Source organism: Amblyomma americanum, chromosome 6 (assembly GCF_052857255.1).
Source record: "Amblyomma americanum isolate KBUSLIRL-KWMA chromosome 6, ASM5285725v1, whole genome shotgun sequence".
Classification (NCBI taxonomy): domain Eukaryota; kingdom Metazoa; phylum Arthropoda; class Arachnida; order Ixodida; family Ixodidae; genus Amblyomma; species Amblyomma americanum.
The window spans coordinates 121,754,120-121,771,959 of record NC_135502.1 but is presented as its reverse complement, the minus strand read 5'-3'; the positions used below and the strand labels follow the sequence as shown (position 1 = coordinate 121,771,959).

At 44.7% G+C, this 17,840-nt stretch overlaps 1 protein-coding gene across 1 annotated transcript; it reads right to left on the bottom strand.

The window, feature by feature from the left end:
- Positions 1 to 5,270: 5,270 nt before the first annotated feature.
- Positions 5,271 to 17,155, bottom strand: LOC144094057 (BEN domain-containing protein 5-like). The gene is made up of 4 exons (XM_077627921.1): positions 17,070 to 17,155; positions 12,677 to 12,885; positions 8,051 to 8,276; positions 5,271 to 5,410 (listed from the first exon to the last, which is right to left on the bottom strand). Exons 2-4 carry the CDS (start codon positions 12,881 to 12,883, stop codon positions 5,271 to 5,273), a joined length of 573 nt encoding a protein of 190 aa, XP_077484047.1. The 5' UTR covers positions 12,884 to 12,885; positions 17,070 to 17,155.
- Between the last annotated feature and the right edge of the window lie 685 nt (positions 17,156 to 17,840).

The following is a 17,840-nucleotide window of genomic DNA, read 5'->3' as shown; positions in this document are numbered from 1 at the left end:
TTCGCTTTTTACACCACGCTTTAAAGGGTGCCCTCTTTCTCCTAGTTCACGTAGGCTTTCACCGTTGGTCATAAAGTGACAGCTTTTGCGAAGCTATATGCTTGGGTAACAGTGAAAGTGGGCTGCCTTACTGCAGCAGGTGCTCACTATTAGTAGGATTCACACAGTACAAGAATGCCATGTGAAAACCACATGCAGAGTGTTTAGGTTGCATCAAGACAGCTGTGAACTATCACTATATTCTACCATTGTAATTTGTAGGTATGCGAAAATAGGGAGCATTTATGTACAATTTCTACACTCAAAAGTTATCACCTCTTCAGTGTTCTTAACCTGGCATGTCTGTTCTGTAATTTGATGCTTCCCTTTGTGACTTCTCTTTAGACTCTTGTGTATTGGAATGTGGCCATGGGCAGCCAAGTTCTCACCTTGCGCATTCAGGACCACCTAGAGCAGCTTGTTCGTAAACCTCGTTTGCAACGCAGAATGGCATAGCGAGTCAGCAGGTGTTTGAGCATTTGCTAGTGAATCTAGATTACAGTGCCTTTTACATTGGCCAGTGCCCACATGACCAACTGTGTAAAAAAACAACAATAATCGCCGAAGCAAAATGTCTTCTTGGAGTGCCCCTAAAACATGATCACTGTGAGCAAACCATTGTCTGATTCCACCGCAGCCGCAAAGAATGAGTGCGAGAGATGGTGAAAAGAGTCCAGAAAAGAAAGACTGAAGTTAATGGCAAGAGAATAATCGAACACCAAAGCAAAAGCAGTTGCTAGTAAAAGACAACAATGTGAACTGCAATGCAAACAATTTACACAAAGGTACACCATCTGCCTAACTACGTTGCTTTAGGAGAAAGGCCACCAGTGTTATTTTGTATTAACCCTATCCTGTGCCAGCTGTGGCCAACTTATCTTGCAAACTTCCTTATCTCATTCACCCGGCTTTCTGCTGCCATCTGCTACACATGCCTTTGTGGTAGGTGATCCACATATACTTGGAGTCCCGGTAGCCGCGGCTGGTGAGCCGGCGGAGCGGGCTGTTGAAGTTGCTGGGCAGGTATGTTACTGAAAGCGTTCTGTACTGCCTGAGCCAGGTCACGCTCTGAGCTTCGTCTTCATAAGCACCGCTGGCGATACCAGCGCCGCTACACCTTCTCGTGGACTTCCTGCTGCTACTGCTGCTTTTAGCCTTCCTCGTCCTTAACTGTTTTGTTTCGTCACTGACTGTATTTTTTTGTTATGTTGGATCTAGGTTCCTGATGGGCCCATGAAGACTGCCTCAAATTCATGGCATTTTGCTTTGGATATGTTTGTGTTGTTTGTTTGTGGCTTCTTTGTCCTATAGGCTCCGGCGGTTCTATAAATGGTGCTCTTACCCTGCAATTAATTCTTTTCGAGTTTGAACGCTTGACTGACCTAATTTATTGGTTTGGTCTCATGTATGGTGTTGTTTACTTGCTTTAGATACACGCTTACAAGATGTCTCTCCTGCTCTGGCTGTCAGAAAACTATTTTTTTAACCCTCGTGCATTAAACGCACTTCTAATGTGGGAGCTTATCATGATAGTGGTTGCAAGCTGGCAGTCTTTTTTTGTACACCAGAATGAAGTACGCAGTACTTAAAAATATCTCTCTAATGTCGCAATTTTTTGCCCTGGCCTATGGGATGAACGGCCTCTAAGAATGTTTCGCGAGGAATCTGAAAGCTCATGGAAACCTTGCCTATCACAAATAATTTCCACCGTCAGTCTGCCGTTCAAAAGATTATAGTATCTGATATGGCGGTTACGCTTCCCACTGCATTATGTAAATTGAGCGTAAATCCTTGTTGTGCCCACTTCTGACATTAATATGGACAACTATAATGGGAATAGGGTCTTAGAAAAAATTAATAATGAAGTCGCAGTAATAGAATAACAACAATTCTTCGCATTTGTTAACTGGCAACTTGAAAACCCCGCGACTAAACTTTTATGATAGGTAGGATAATTTACCCTTATTGCATAGGTTGATATCAAGAGAAGTTAGTGGCATGTATTCAGCAAGTTCCCTGCAGCAATATTTTATGAATGCTGTCTAAAAATTACATAATATATAAGTACTCAAGGACTGCTTTCGCATCAAAATTGAATTGTATATTATAAACCAGCACACACATACATATTCCCTGATGTCAAAATTTGACTTCATTATTATAAGTTTCTAGGACCAGCTTCCACGTTAAAAGTAATCTGTGACGTCGAACAAGCAACTGTGCTGAATGGTGCGCTTCATTTTATTTTAAAGGTGTGTCATATTGAATGAACTATCTAGTTTACCTGTCTATATTAATGTGGCAGCGGTAAAGTCAGCATAAGAATCATGAGCATGGTAGTTGACAAGTAGCATGGCAGGGCACTGATTGGTCAGCAGGTTGTGTATCGTCGCGAGACCACGTGATATAACTGAGTTGGTAGGAGCTGCCAACTCGAGCAACTCCTTTGACATGAGGGTGCGAGATGGAAATTGAATCCGGGACTCTTGGATCCAGAGTCAGACACTCTGCCCCTTGGCCATGCAAGCACATTCATATGGCTTGGTTAAAGCGAGGCTCTATATCGACGGGTAATCTGCAAATAACGTGACAGGCTACGATTGTATTCTTATGAATGTGCGAGATATAGCGGCGCGAGATAAAGTATTAGAGGTTACGAGAGTAGCAAAGTGCATGAACACGAATGACAATCTGCAAGGAGAGTCTCATGGGACCCATTAAACACTGCTATGTCATGCCCTTGAAGTCAACGAAGATGAAGAATCCCCAAATTTTTTGTTTTTGTCCGAAATTTTTTCGAAATATTTTCGTGCATAATTCATGCTCTTCCAAAATTTCAGATATTTTTTAACGTATTCTTTTTTGAGTGCACATGGTAAACGCTGCTCTGTGTGCTTAATTTGTTTATAGTGTATTATACTGGTATCTGTATGAATAGGATGTTTATGACATTTATTATGCTTACTTGAATTACAGTCCGTCCATGCTTCTTGGGTTTCAAGTCAGAGTGCCCATGGCAGCAGTGCTTCACAGGCTAAGCCCTCGTCGCCCTTGCTGCAGCTGGCTGGTACCAAATTTTAACACTCTTGAGACGCTCCCATGTTATCATCTTGGTGCAAAATTAGCATAAACTGCTGCCTTTCAACTAGTGCAAAAATGCGGAGCCTGCACTGTTAGCAGGGCTGTTCTATGTAGAGTGGCTTGCACGATATTTCATTCGAGACACTGTAATGATCGGATTAATCAAAGCCGAACACCTATCCCCAAAAGCGTTAAGTTCTCGTGACATAATGCTACTATACAGTTCAGCTCACTTTATGAATATGACTACATGTGATGAGGAAATCGCCACAGCACTGCCGATTAGGCTTCTTGTTTTGAACACTATGCCATATAACATATGTGTTCCCGCTCACTTGCGGGAAGGTTTACGTTGGGCAAACTGGACGCTGCCTCAACCAGCGCCTTCTGGAGCACAAAAATTCTTTAAAGAGGACAGGCTCCCATCTCCCGGACCATTGCCAAGAATGCACCAAGAAGACTAAGGTCGCCTGTTTTCCCCCGATTATCGGACTGTAGAGTATTGTTGAGAAGCCGCGATCAGATTGAACGGGAACTGGTGGAAGCCTATTACATCAGAAAAAAAGGAGATAACTGCATCAGTGATTCGTCTGTAATGCTTCGCCGATCTGAAACGGTTATCTTAGATAGATTTCTGTAATCGCCTACCTTTCGATTTCTTTTGGGGTTTTCTGTTACCCACGTGCTTGTGAATCGCACAGTGGCGCTTGGGTAGGCGAAAGTTAATTAACGGTCTACGTCAAATAAAGCCTGTTGATAGTAAGCTCTCGTCCCTGTCTACTTCTATGTCCGTGTGTTTTTGTTGCGCCCCTGTGTCCTCCTGAAAAGATATGAACCAACACGCCCAAATACAAGTACTTCTGAATATGCCAAGTCTAGTTGATAGAGCTTACTGGTAACGTGCAGTGGCAGAAATGCTTATCTTTTTCATTGATTTCGACAAGAACGGTAGTCACTGAAGTGTCAAGAGTTTTTGCAAAGTTGAATTTTGCATGCAGTCGACCATTGAATGAGAGAGGAGTTCATAGATGCATGCAGAATGCAGCAGACCAGCCTCCAGTTGTCAAAGAAGTTGTAGCGATGCAATGGCAATGTTGCCATAGCACATATGCCATGAAGCATTTCATGAATTCTCTGCTGTCTTCATGCAATAGACATGGTATCAGCGCAAAAGCTGGTTGGGAATCCAGTGCAAGGCACATGGCAGCCCAGTTGAAAAAAACACCAAACCGTTTCTGGTGTTTACACCACACCGGATTTTCAGACACGGGTTCTGGTGTGTCCCGGTGTAGTGTTTTCTGGTGTGTCCCGGTGTAGTGTTTTCTGGTGTGTTCCGGTGTAGTGTTTTCTGGTGTGTCCCGGTGTAGTGTTTTCTGGTGTGTCCGTGTCTGGTGTTTACACCATGCAGGAAATTCAGACACGGGTTCTGGTGTGTCCCGGTGTAGTGTTTTCTGGTGTGACCGTGTCTAGTGCTTACACCACGCCAGAAATTCAGACACCGGTTGTGGAGTGACCCGGTCTGGTGCTTTTGGTGTGATCCTGGTCTGGTGCTTTTGGTGTGGCCCGGTCTAAAGTTTTCTAGTGCGATTCAAGCGGGTGTCGCGCTGACTGGGTTTAAGGTTTCTTTACACAGCTGCTGTATACTGTGCTCAATTGTACACGAGCCGGCGCTGTGGATATATCGCCTTTGGGAACAATTTTCTTCTTTTACGATATGTGCCACCCCCTGTGGAGCATGTGAGAATTCACCTGGTACTGAGAAAACAGGTTGAAAAGAAGCGCTTGTGGGTGATGCAGGCAACGTGGAGTTCCACAAGACGCCAACTGCACATGTGAAGTGGAAAGTGTGACCTCGACAGCTGCCCCAAACTGTCCCTCAGTACTGTTGCTAATATAAACTGGGCATGCAAGCACAGTGAAACCACCAGCTTTGGCAGTGCTTGCGCAGTTGTTTACAATCACTAGAGCTCGAAGAGGAGACTTATACGTACGCAGAGTGGCCATGTAAAACCGTAAACTGAATGCGCCTTGATATCGATGCAGTGCATTTGGATACACATAACAGTGTGCATACGTCAGCAGTAAATTTGTGTGCTTGCGAAAAGAAACTCGAAGAGCGTAACAAAAAAAAAATTTGTTCCCTTTTTTCCTTAGCTTTTATTTGAAGCAGCAGGCCTCTTGCGGCGAAGTTCGCATGTCTTCTGCGACAGCCACAGCCTGATGTTTTTCTCCACTTTTGTGGCTGCCTCATCGCTCCAGCCCCGGCTGCGGGCATAATGCCTGAAGTACACTGCAAGGAAATTATGCATAAGTGTGAGAAACAGCACAAGCTATGTTACTATTCTTGCAGCTGCCAAAGCCTGTGCACGTGCAAAGACCATGAGTGGCCATGCTGCAAGTGCGGCCGCTGCTGTGACATTTTGCACTGCCTACACCGTCAAAATGAGGATATCACCTTAATGCTCAAGCCAAGTGTAAAGCAGACAAATGACAACGGTGATCAAAAGAAAGTGCTCGTCAATTGTAACAACGCAGGCAGCGCACAGTGCCCTAGCAGATGCATACGTGGTGTGGTCCTGTGCACAAAGCCAAGGCACACCAAGTAAGGGCATCAGCTGCATTACTATGAATGCGGCAAGTGAACAACAGGTCAAACTGCATACATTTCCCAAGAACATATTTCTGCTAAACCATCCCATAATCACAGTAGCCGACGGGTAATTCAGACTCCAATAATTCGGACTTGTAGGATACTTCGGACCTCGATGAGGCACCATCAGTCACCCCATAGAAGCGCATACATATTCGCGACGTATATTTCGGACTTCAAAAGTCCCAAAGTTTGATTTTCCGACTAATTTCAGTCGCCTGTGGGCCAAGATATGTTATTTTATTGGCTTTTCGCCGGCACGAAAGGCGCATCTTGGATTGAGGTGGATTTACACTGCAGTTGGATTGGCTTGACATACTTTCTGTACCTCATTTTTACCACTAGAAATACTTGCGATCTTTGAAACTTCGAGGTAGCAATCGGATTGTCATCGCCGTCAACTTGCTTTTGTCGCGGGCAGTTATCGCTTGTCTCATACTCTGTAAATAATAATAATAATAATAATTGGTTTTTTGGGGAAAGGAAATGGCGCAGTATCTGTCTCATATATCGTTGGACACCTGAACCGCGCCGTAAGGGAAGGGATAAAGGAGGGAGTGAAAGAAGAAAGGAAGAAGAGGTGCCGTAGTGGAGGGCTCCGGAATAATTTCGACCACCTGGGGATCTTTAACGTGCACTGACATCGCACAGCACACGGGCGCCTTAGCGTTTTTCCTCCATAAAAACGCAGCCGCCGCGGTCGGGATCGAACCCGGGAACTCCGGATCAGTAGTCGAGCGCCCTAACCACTGAGCCACCGCGGCGGAAATTGGTTGTTGGGGGAAGGAAATGGCGCAGTATCTATCTCGCAATATCGGCGGACACCTGAACCGCGCATTAGGAGAAAAGAAAAAGGAGGGACTGAAAGAAGAAAGGAAGAAAGAGCAGCCGTAGTGGAGGGCTCCGAATGAATTTTGACCGGCTGAGGATCTTAACGTGCACTGACATAGCACAGCACACAGGCACCTTTGTGTTTTGTCTCCATCGAAACGCGGCCGCCGCGGTCGGGTTCGAACCCGAATGCTCCGATTCACTAGCCGAGCACACTAACCACTGAGCCACCACGGCAGGTCTCGTACGTTCGCCATTCGCTGTTTTGTCACTTAGGTTAATCCGACCGCGTCGACCGAGTGGCGAGTTTTCACGAAGTTACATCTATTCACCGTTTTGTGATTGCGTCCGGCGGTTCCACCGATTTGAACGTAAAGTTCATTGTCTTTGCGTGTGTTTGATGAGCGGTGTGGTGCACAGTCGGGTTGTGGACAGCATGGTGCCGCCCGGTCCGTCAAAGAAGCGTGGGAAGTATTCAACTAAACGGCGTGACCTTGCTGTCTAGCGTGTACAGTGAAAGTACAACTTTGGCAAAAATACAGGCGTAAATCGCCATCAGCCAGAGAAATTTTCCGCAAAGTAAAATCAGTGACTTTTTTAAGCCGATTTTATCTCAATGAAGCGATTATTTTGTACTCCACGGATTTTTCGGGCTGTTCGAGTATTCGGACCATTTTTGGTGTCCCTTCGAGTCCGAGAAATCGGACGGCAACTGTAGTGCCTTAGCTACTGCAAATATATAAAACAATAACAGGACAGGAAGAAGCATAACGATGATACCAGCAGCAGCTGCATGAAAGGTTTTCAGAAATGCACTGATCTTAAAAACCTAGCTTTCCAGCTAACATTGTCATGTGATGACAGCCTATTTTAGAATGAGAAAACAAGATTACATTCTTTGGTTGTTGCGACAGATGTGGGGTGCTCATGTATGCACTCATTTTGGAGCCGAGCTATGTAGGAAGTTCTAATCTCTACCAAATGCTTCTGTTTGTGCCTGTCAAGTAGTGGAATGCACATGAATTCTCGTGCAGAACCATAAGGTATGCAGTGGTTTGGTTTATGGGGGTTTAACGTCCCAAAGAGACTCAGGCTCTGAGTGACGCCTCAGTGAAGGGTTACGGAAATTTCGACCACCTGGGGATCTTTAACGAGCATTGACATCGCACAGCACATGGACCTCTAGAATTTCGCCTCCATCGAAATTCTACCGACGCGGCCGAAATCGAACCCGCGTCTTTTGGGCCAGCAGCCGAGCGCCATAACCACTCAGCTTTAAGCTATTCAATGAACCGATCCATTTAAATATGTGTCAAATACTGTTTGATACTCACTACCTTCACGAGAGCTATTGCCAAGGCCAAGATGGTCCCCATTAATATGTTAATGCAATATGACAATATGCACATGTGCTAACCCTCGTAGAATACAGTAGATTTCAGTAATTACCCCTTATTGTGTCCACCTTCAGCGGTGTCAGCGGCTTCTGTGGGGCCTTGTCATCACCCTCTGCCATGAAACTGTCGGATAGTGTTCCTGTGCAGCTGCGCTGCACAAGCACTTCGCTAGACCAAAAAGTGGTTGCCGCTCTTTTTACAAACAGCAAATCTTTTTGCAGCGCCATCAAAGTGTCATATGCTTCCTTTGAAATCTCAAATACATTGGCCAGGTGCACCTGCAGGGAAAAGAAAACAAATGCCATGAAAAACTGAAAGGGACACACAATAATGCACAAATTATCACTGTTCACTCAGTGCATTGTGACCTGAAACCACAGAGCAAGAAACCTTTAGGAGTGGAAACTCCACTGTTTGCGGCGACCAGAAAAGGTCAAAAGCCCGCAGAGCCACTATCATGCTGGCGGCTTGGAAAGAAATTACCGCCATTTCGGCTCCCAAGGCAACAGGTCGAGCGTGTTGCTCCCGTTCAGTCGCGTGCGCCTGACTACTTTTGAGGGCACTCTCGTGCGCTTCTTTACCGCTGGTAGCCCGAAGAGCAACAGGTGCTACGCTTCAACCATTTGAGCACAGTAAAAAATACAACGCGTCCTTTTCTATGACCGCTATAAGATGATCCCTAGCTTCTGGTTGTATGCAAGGCTTCGTTTGACACCCGCGCGATGACTTTCATTGGATGGGCATAAGCGCTGCTGGCAATCGTCGAAGGCAAACATGCCTTCACGTTCGTCAAGTATGCGACCACACTAAGTTTCATCTGCTAGAGGAGAACGCAGGGGTCGAACGGCGCAGCATTTATGACTACACGTCAGTCGAGAAGGCAACAAGCGGCAACAATTTCTTACCTCGCTCACCTTTTCCCTGCAACACTTGTAATCGCTTTTGCAATTTCGAACAAAACACCTGCGTCCCATCTTAGTCTAGCAAATTCCAAAGGAGGCCGCACTGCACATAGCAGCACTGTTAGTATTATGGCCCTCGAACAGACACCGACAGTCAGCCGCTGCGGTGGCTGAGTGGTTATGGCGCTCGGCTGCTGGCCCGAAAGACGCGAGTTCGATCCCGGCCGCGGTAGTCGAATTTCGATGGAGGCGAAATTCTAGAGGCCTGTGTACTGTGCGATGTCAGTGCACGTTAAAAAACCCCAGGTGGTCGAAGTTTCCGGAGCCCTTCACTACGGCGTCTCTCATAGCCTGAGTCGCTTTGGGACGTTAAACCACATTAAAACGAAACGAAACGAAACTGTTGCTGTTTGACTTAAGGGCGCAGAAATACGTCACGGCGTGCCCGCTGAAGCAAACACCCGTGTCGTCTGCTTGTCGTCTGCTTTGAGCGGGCGCCGCCGAAGAGCGCGCCGGAGCCGCCTGCCCGGGCGCTGCATTTTTTTCACTGCGGCTTCTACAACTCGCCACATGGCGCCGCCACTGCATACCGCCCCGTCGGCGCATACAATTGTGACCTTATTGGTCGCCTGCGCTCGCTTGCACTGACGGGTGTTTCACCTCATAAATGGTCTTCCTCTGTGCCTGAGACTAAGTGTTAGCACTTGCCACATCACCAAGGTCAGAATAATTTAAAAGTTTAGAATAACTGCAGAACATACACTTAGTCATAACAGTGCAATGGCCATAGAGTGGCAGTGCTGAACAGCAGTACAGTGTCAAAGGTAACTGCATGCAGTGCTTGTAACTGGTTTATCTAATTTGATGTTTAGAATGCTATTGGCAAATAATTTCAGAAAATGGCTCTACCTCACTGGGCTTAGCAGAATTTTGTGTGCGTCCAATAACAAATGCTAAAAAATAAGAATAGCAGATGAAAAAAGCACTGTTGTTTGTGCTTATTTCACACGATATGCGCCCCTTGTAAGAGTTTAACGGTCACAAAATATGTCCTTCCAAAGCAACCAGATGCCCTTCACGGTGGAATGCCACCCTCAAAGAGTAGTTTCTGTCTAATACTGAGCTGGCCTCGCGTGGTTTATGCACATGCCTCTCCTGTTGCTATCATTATGGGGCAGGTGGCTACAACACAGGCACTGCTGCTGCACAACCTGCACTGACACCTAACATGTCAGTGATGTTTTAGCTACCAGTGCATCTTTTGAAAGCAGTACTATGAATATGTAAATTTCACATGGAAAAATTTTAGTGATCATTAATATTATATTGGGTACCTTTGCAGACCAAATTGAACCTATAAAGTAACTGCATGAGAGGCAAGAAAAAAACATGCAACTGTTTAAGTGGAGAGCACGGTCTTGAAAACAAAATTTGAATAATGTAGTCATAATTATTAAATCTTTATGAAACATATATTTTTGCACGCTGATTCTAAATATGTCATTTTGTTTTATGTAAAACAATTTCTTGAGCACTTATGTAACTTTTATGCAAGTATTTTGGAAAGTGCTTTGAAGAAAATTTGCTGTGGGACACTCACTGAAATGTATGGCACAGGGTTCTCTTGGCACCAAGGAATGCAATAAGGGTAAAATTGTCATCCTGGCTATCATAGAACTTGAGTTATAGGATACTGAAGCTGCCACTTCAGAAACGGGAGGACACACTTTTCTTCGCATTTCTTAAACGGCAGCTTCAATACCCTATAACTTAAATTCTATGGTAGGCAGGAAAATAATTTTTCCCTTATTGCAGTCCTTGTTACAAAGAGAATCCAATGGCACATATCAGAAAATTTCCCGCAGCAAAATTTTTTGTAAACTGTTAACAAAATACATGCATAAAAATTATATACGCACTGAAGGAATTGTTTTACATGAAATTAAATGACATATTTGAAATCAGCTCACAAAAATACATCTCTCTTGAAGAATTCGTTATTGTGACTTCATTAACAAAACTTTTTTTCTAATACCGGCTTCTCCCTTTAAGCCTAGCCAAAACTAGTCCCATATACCTGTCATTAAACCACGAATATAAAACGCATATAGCTTACTGAATTTTAAAAGCACTGGTAAAGACAAAGTACAGAAGTGAATAGGAAAAGCACTTCCACTTCTCTGTCCTTACCTGTGCAGTCAAAATTCTGTGCGCTATACCAACTAGCCTAATTTGAAAAAAAAATTGTGAAGCATCTATACTGTTTATGCATGACAATGCTGTGGAAGGGTGCACAGCTGAAAAGCAGACACAGAAATATCAGACACCCACTTGCAAAGAATTTCAAGTGAAATCGAAGAAAATGTGTACTGAAGAAGTCATTCAATACCCGTGAAAGAGTATCCAATACTGTACATATGCGAGTAAGGGCCGCACTTGTGTAGCCAACATAAAGGCATCTAGGCGCCAGATATAACGTCCGTTCGATTCACCCGCACTGTTTGAACTAGTTCCCTTGTTGTTGCAAGTTGCCTTTTGCCACTTCGACCTTGGCAACATACTGTTCTTTTCAAGCAAATGCAAATGCCGCACAGACCCAGTTCAGCAAAACTATCATGGCAACAGATGACAGACTCACTGAGTGCAAGTACGCATGAACGAAACCGACACACCAGAGCAGTAAGCCACCAAATGCTCTGCACTGGGCCCCAAGGCAGTAGATAATGACATGTGGTAGCAGGTAACGACATGACATGTGGGAAAAACAACATTTCAAAGGCGCCGACAATAGTGTAAATGCCATGCAATAGACGGAAAAGACACTTGCAATCAAAATTCCTCTATGGTCGTTGCCAGTAAGCTGCAGTTCTCATCTTTTTTTTTAATAAAGGAGCAAACAAAACTGTATACAGAGAATTGAAATACCTTAGAAACCATGACAGCAAGGCAGAGGCAATATTTTGCATGAACTCTGCACTTTGGATTTCATTTGTTTGGAAGCAGTGCTGCACCGCTCCTGTACTGCTGAACTCTCCCTGCACGACTACGGTAGTTTTTTTGCACTGCCATGAACTAGTTCACATTAATGTGCACTGATATGCACAGCACGCATGTATTTTTGTATTTCGGCTCCATCAAAATAAAGCTGATGTGGCTGGGATTCCACCTGCATCTTTGAGACCAGCAGCTGAATGCCAAAGCCACCGATCAACCACAACAGCTGTTATCCAGCATCCCATAGTGTTTTTAGATGCATCAAAATGTCAGCAGTACCCGATGTGGTGGACCGGCACATGAACTCCCACCTCCTCAAAAACCACCTACTCTCTCCTTATACCAGAGTTCCTCAAACTCTGTGCCCTACCGCAAGCGCTGCCCTCACCCCCAAAGACACCGCTTGGTTTTTAGTTGGTTTCATTTTCGATTTTGTTTCTTTGAGCAATTACCTGTGGACTAGAAGCTTCCTTTATGAGCACCCAGCGAATTCTTGCAGCAGGACAAATGCTGCTCAGTTTGGCTTGTGACCTTTTTCCTGTTTGTTTTACTTTCTTTTTTATAACCTTTGTTCCTTGAATAAAGATTTTCATGTGCAAGTGAATGCCAGTGCCATCTGGTGCTTTTAAGTCACGCAGTACTATTTGTGCTGCTATAGTCAGTACGGACAAGTATCAACTTGATAAACATTGAACCCTGGTGACTATACTACTCCCACAGATGAAACAGCAAGCAGTTCTCAAAGCCACATTTCACAAGACAGCAAATTTAGGTGCTTTCACCTTTCCACTCTCTGTCACCGTGCAAACACCCTGGGCTGGTTGTGGTCCTGCTAATGTTCCAGCAGGCACTGCTCCTTGAAAAGCCGCCGGCATGTCCACACACAAGAACGGCAGTGGTCCTGCTGCAGGCATTCCAGCAGGCACTGGTGCAAAGTCCGCTTCTTGTGATGACATCACTGATGTCGCGGCTCCTTGAAAAGCCTGCATATCTGCATGCAAGGACGGCAAAACACAAGGTTGCTGTTCACCCAGTAAGGAATAAAACACAAGTTAGTCTAGTACAGTAGCAGCTGCATTTAATACAATTTATGCTGCAATTATTGCCCTCAGCCTTGAAGAATGCCAAATGAATAATTAGATTATTCTTTTGTTACACAGACATGCAATATAGACAATTTTATCCATTGCCAAACTGACACAGGCCTCTTGAAATGAGGAACAGCAACCCAAGACGCACAGCACAGCAGGAGCAGCATTTATGGCAAGATAGCTAGCTACCAATTAGTGCTTGCGTGTAATGTTCAACAAAGAGAAGTGAAATTCTGTTATTTCTGGCGGTCAACATCATCCTGCTTATGTTCAAAGTAGGTTAAAGGCACTGCCCACTGACCTCCAATTTAGTACTACCAGCAGCATTCATCCTCTCCCAAATATTTGCTGGTCTCATCTGCAATGTTTATCTTTACTTGGAATCTACTTCATAAGTAGCAATGGACCACTCATCACCTGTCGTCCACACAATAAGTATTGCTCAATTCTTCATCATTTAAACTAGAACACCATAGTCGCGTTTGTTCCCGATCCACACTACTCTCTGTCTCTTAACGTTACACCTACAGGACGTTGCACATCCACTGCTACAGCTGGGAGTCGCACTGCTGAACACTCTCACGTTTAAGTCACATGCAACACAAGGACAACTGGCACAGTGGCCACAGTAGCCAAGTTGGCAGGTCTCTGTAAGCGACACGCGAAGACCATAGGCTCGAATCACACAGGCAGCATGTGGTTATCGTTTCTTCTACTTCCTAGTCATTCAGCTCTCAGGTGAAAACATTACTACGCTATGAATGTCTCATTAACAACATTAATAATAATTTAAAAGCATTCCCATATGCTTTCCTTGGTTTCAATGAATGTTCGCTTTCTTCCTCTGTATGTTGTAATGAGCTCCTCATTTCTACCTTTCCCTGTTCATTCTGTCAGGTTATTTTTGCAGCTTGAAAAACAGGCCATAGACTTGCTGTGCACTGAAGAAAATGCGCATGGTGGTAGGTTAAGCACTCTGCAACAGTGTCACTGAAATTACAGATATTAGATATGATTCCGGAGTGCTCCTGGTGACTTTCCATACCTTCCTCAGCTGATGACCACGCATTCTGCACTTCAGCTGAATGAAGTGAGGGCACAGGTGTGACCGCCCTCGGTGGCCTGCTTTCAGCGGCATTATGAAGGATGGCAATGCTTGCCTCGTTGCTCACTCGAGCAGCTGTTGACAAAAACGTTAATGGTTTTAGACTTCCTGCCCAGCAAGTTTATCATTTCTTCTTCTTTCGTCATAGTTTCTCATCAGGTCATTTATCTAAGCTCCACTAAGAACATGAGGTACATATGTAGCCAAAGTTCACATATCCACTGCGAAGCAGACATTACAATCGTTAAAAACATGTAGTTTAAAACTGCATTTCTACAATCAATGAGCATTGTAATAAACATGAAAAATTTTTAACACTAGCTTTCCCAAAAAAGACGTGCGTTTTTATAATGCTCTGCTGTATTTTTAGAACAATGTAGCTTACGAGGAAAAAAGTAATCACTTGTAGGCCGCAAGAAGTGGTATCTAGTTTAAGAAGGGTGCACACTGCCACACAAGACTAACCTGGAGCTGAAAGACATTTCAAAAGTTGTTCCTGCAGCTTCATGTTTAAATGCCGCAACTCTAAATTTTCTTTTTTTGACGGTTTCCAGTTCTTCTTTCAGCTCTCTATTCTCTTGTACTGCCAAAATTTCTTCATTTGCGCGTTTTTTGGCAGCCAGTCTCATTTCCTTGACCTTTTTTCTTGACTGGAATTGAAGCATGGATATAACCAATATAAATCCAGCAAATATATATCATGCACAAGTCATTACACTTCGTATATAATCAGGATACTTGTTTTTTTCTGACCATTTTGACCACTGCCTCCTCAATTTGTTTCATCCACTTGCCACAAGTACATTAGGATTTTTCTCATCCATAGCATCGTACTGTTGGCCGCAGAAGTTTGGGGGATCTAAGATGTGTGGTGGAGCGAAGCAAAACTGCATTTCTGCGTGATCTGCCATCACAGAGCATGGTGTTGAGGCTCACAAGAACCTCGACACCACACCTCTACGGCAGATGGTACAGGAATAGTTTTGCAGATCCTGCAAACTTTTGCGTCTGGCAGTTCATGCTCATGATACAGGTTAGGTATAGCAACGCCACAAGGAGTGCACATGACTGTAGACAGGACTGCAATTAATATGCCTTTGCTGCGACTGTAAAGCTGGTATATTCAATGTCAAGTCCTTCACGAATGTAAGCTAAAGCTGGTTCTTACTTGGTTGCTCTTTACAGTAGCAATTTAAGTTGTCCGTAAGAACAAACAGCTATGTCATACAATACTTTGCCACATGCATTTCGGAGTTTAGATGCACAAACCAAACAAATCCCAGAAAAATGGATTACATCACTCAGATAAGCTTTTCCTACAACTGCATCACCTTTTTATTACGCTGTGATCATACATGCACCTTCATCGCTACATGCAGCTTGCTCGAAGACTTGCACATGTTTCAATAATTCAACACTAGCTAACACCCCGTAAAATAGACAAAAAAGTAAACATATTCAGAACGAGCAGGCGCACAGCAAAGGGCCCAGCAGTGGCATCAATGAAAATTGCATATACCTGGGTTGCACAGAGGTCATAGCTACCGCCATATTTGAGATTAGATGGATGTCAGAAACCTGCACATTTTTATAATCCATTTTTCATTACCTGCCCAATCTCCATTGCAGCTCAGCCTTGGGCTCCATTTTGGCGCCCAAGACATCGCATGAAACCTATGTATAGGAGGTATTCACTGAGGCCGCGCTACCAAACGGCACGAGCGTCGTCATCGTAAGCGCGTCATGTTTGCGGTCGTTTCACGCCAGCTCGCGCTTTGTCGCGGTTCGCCGTGAGGTACCCGGCCTGAATTGTTAGTGATCCATAACCCCTCTGTACGTTGTTAAATGCGACAACGTCCATTTTTCTTTGTGGAACACATAATGTGCTTGAAGACTGCAGCAGAATTCTTCTGTGCCACGACATAACCAAGCTGCGCCTGCCACAACTCGGCAGCAAAACTGGCCAGCTGCACTGCACGCAAGAATGTACATGACTTGCACCTTTTAATATCAGTTGATAACTGTCACCTACTCATGCAGGTCACATCATGGATGAACAGCAAATTATTAATTACTCAGATTCCGAATCTGGCGCCTCAGAAACTCATCTTTCCAGCGGCGGCAGTGCGCGAGCTACGGAAGCTTCACAGACGGTGTTTCAGCATAAAGGCAAAGCGTCACAGCTGCTTTATTTACGCAACAGAACGGTCGAGAAAATGCTGTCATGCGCTTGCAACACGAGCGGCAGACCTAACGAGAATGTTTTGCAGTTTTGAATGTAGCAGCGTAGCACTGCTTCGAATGCACAAGACCTGGAATCTAGGCCGGTTCGCATTAATGCGATGTGCAGCGATTCTGCTACATTTTGTAGTAACGCATCACTTTCGACAGATAGAGACAAGCTAGCGTAGCTAAACAAACAGACGTCATTATTACTCTCCTCTCCAAAAGCCGCACTACAGCCGTCGGCTCCCTCTGCTCGGCTCTTGAGCTCGCCCACTTGCTATGCAATTGCATCCTCTAGATTTGTATGCTTTAATGATTAGACCTGTCGGTAAACTTAAGCTGTGCACAATGTAGGCCTCGATGTCAGTGAATTCATTGCGCAGCAACAGTCCTATACGTCGCACGGCACGCCAGCACCTCCGCATTCCTACGGGTCGACGTTTTCACAGCGTAGAAACTTTTTAGCGTGCCCGCTCTTTTCTGTTACGCACAGTTTACGAAGTACCCACTGAGTCACATGGTGTTACCAGTCGGACAGAAATTATCTCTGGCAAGGCGCCAATACAAGCACATATCACATCACCAGCGAGTTAAATGCTGCGGCTGGGTGCGGTGACCGCACGCGCGGCCCCAAACATGGCGAACGCCGCGCCGGCCACTAGCTCCCCTTCCGGATGACGCCATGCGAACACCTCCTATACATACTGCCAACATGATAAGTACTGAAGGGAGCATGCAACTGTCCATACACACATTTTCTGGTGGTCCCTGGCGCTTCAGCTTTGCACGCTGCGGTTTATCTGCAATAAATGCGTCCATTTCTTCTTTGGACTCTGAAACAAATTTGAATGAACACTGTTGTTTCTATACTGATGAAGTTGCACCTTTAGAAAATCAACAGATGTTGTAGTAATGACCAGGCCACAACAACACTCATGATACTACGTCTAACACTCGTATGCTTGTATTTTCAAGAGACCACATGATTAATGATCAGCCTGTTCGCAATGATCAGGTAGCATTTTTAAAAGTGTGAAAAAGATGAGAAGACAACATGAGTTCACAGAATGCCGTATAGGAGTCGCTGATATTATGCAGTTTACATCGTAATACTACAACACCAGAGCGGCAAATGCGGCACAGCTTTACAGTGTATGTAAACGCACAGAACTAAAAATAAAACAGTTCTAACCATCCTGCCCTTTCCCCAAAAAACAAATCGCCATGGGATTTCGGTACATCGAACATCAAGCATGCATTACACTTCCGGCACACAGGCGGTGAAAAGAAAGCAGAAGAGGAGAAAAAATATTCAAGAAACAACGCTCACAACGTGTGGTTGGGCTAGTCGGTGCAGATTCGACAACATGAAAGGGAAAACAGCGTTGACACGGTACATGACGAAGGAGCGCCCTTTGTGTTGAATCGTGTGTCCCGAGCGAACCCACGTGAGCAGAAGTTGTGCGGCAATAGTTCACGGCACAGGGAGGAAAAAACTTTCATCAGGGTCTTCAGGAAAGTTCA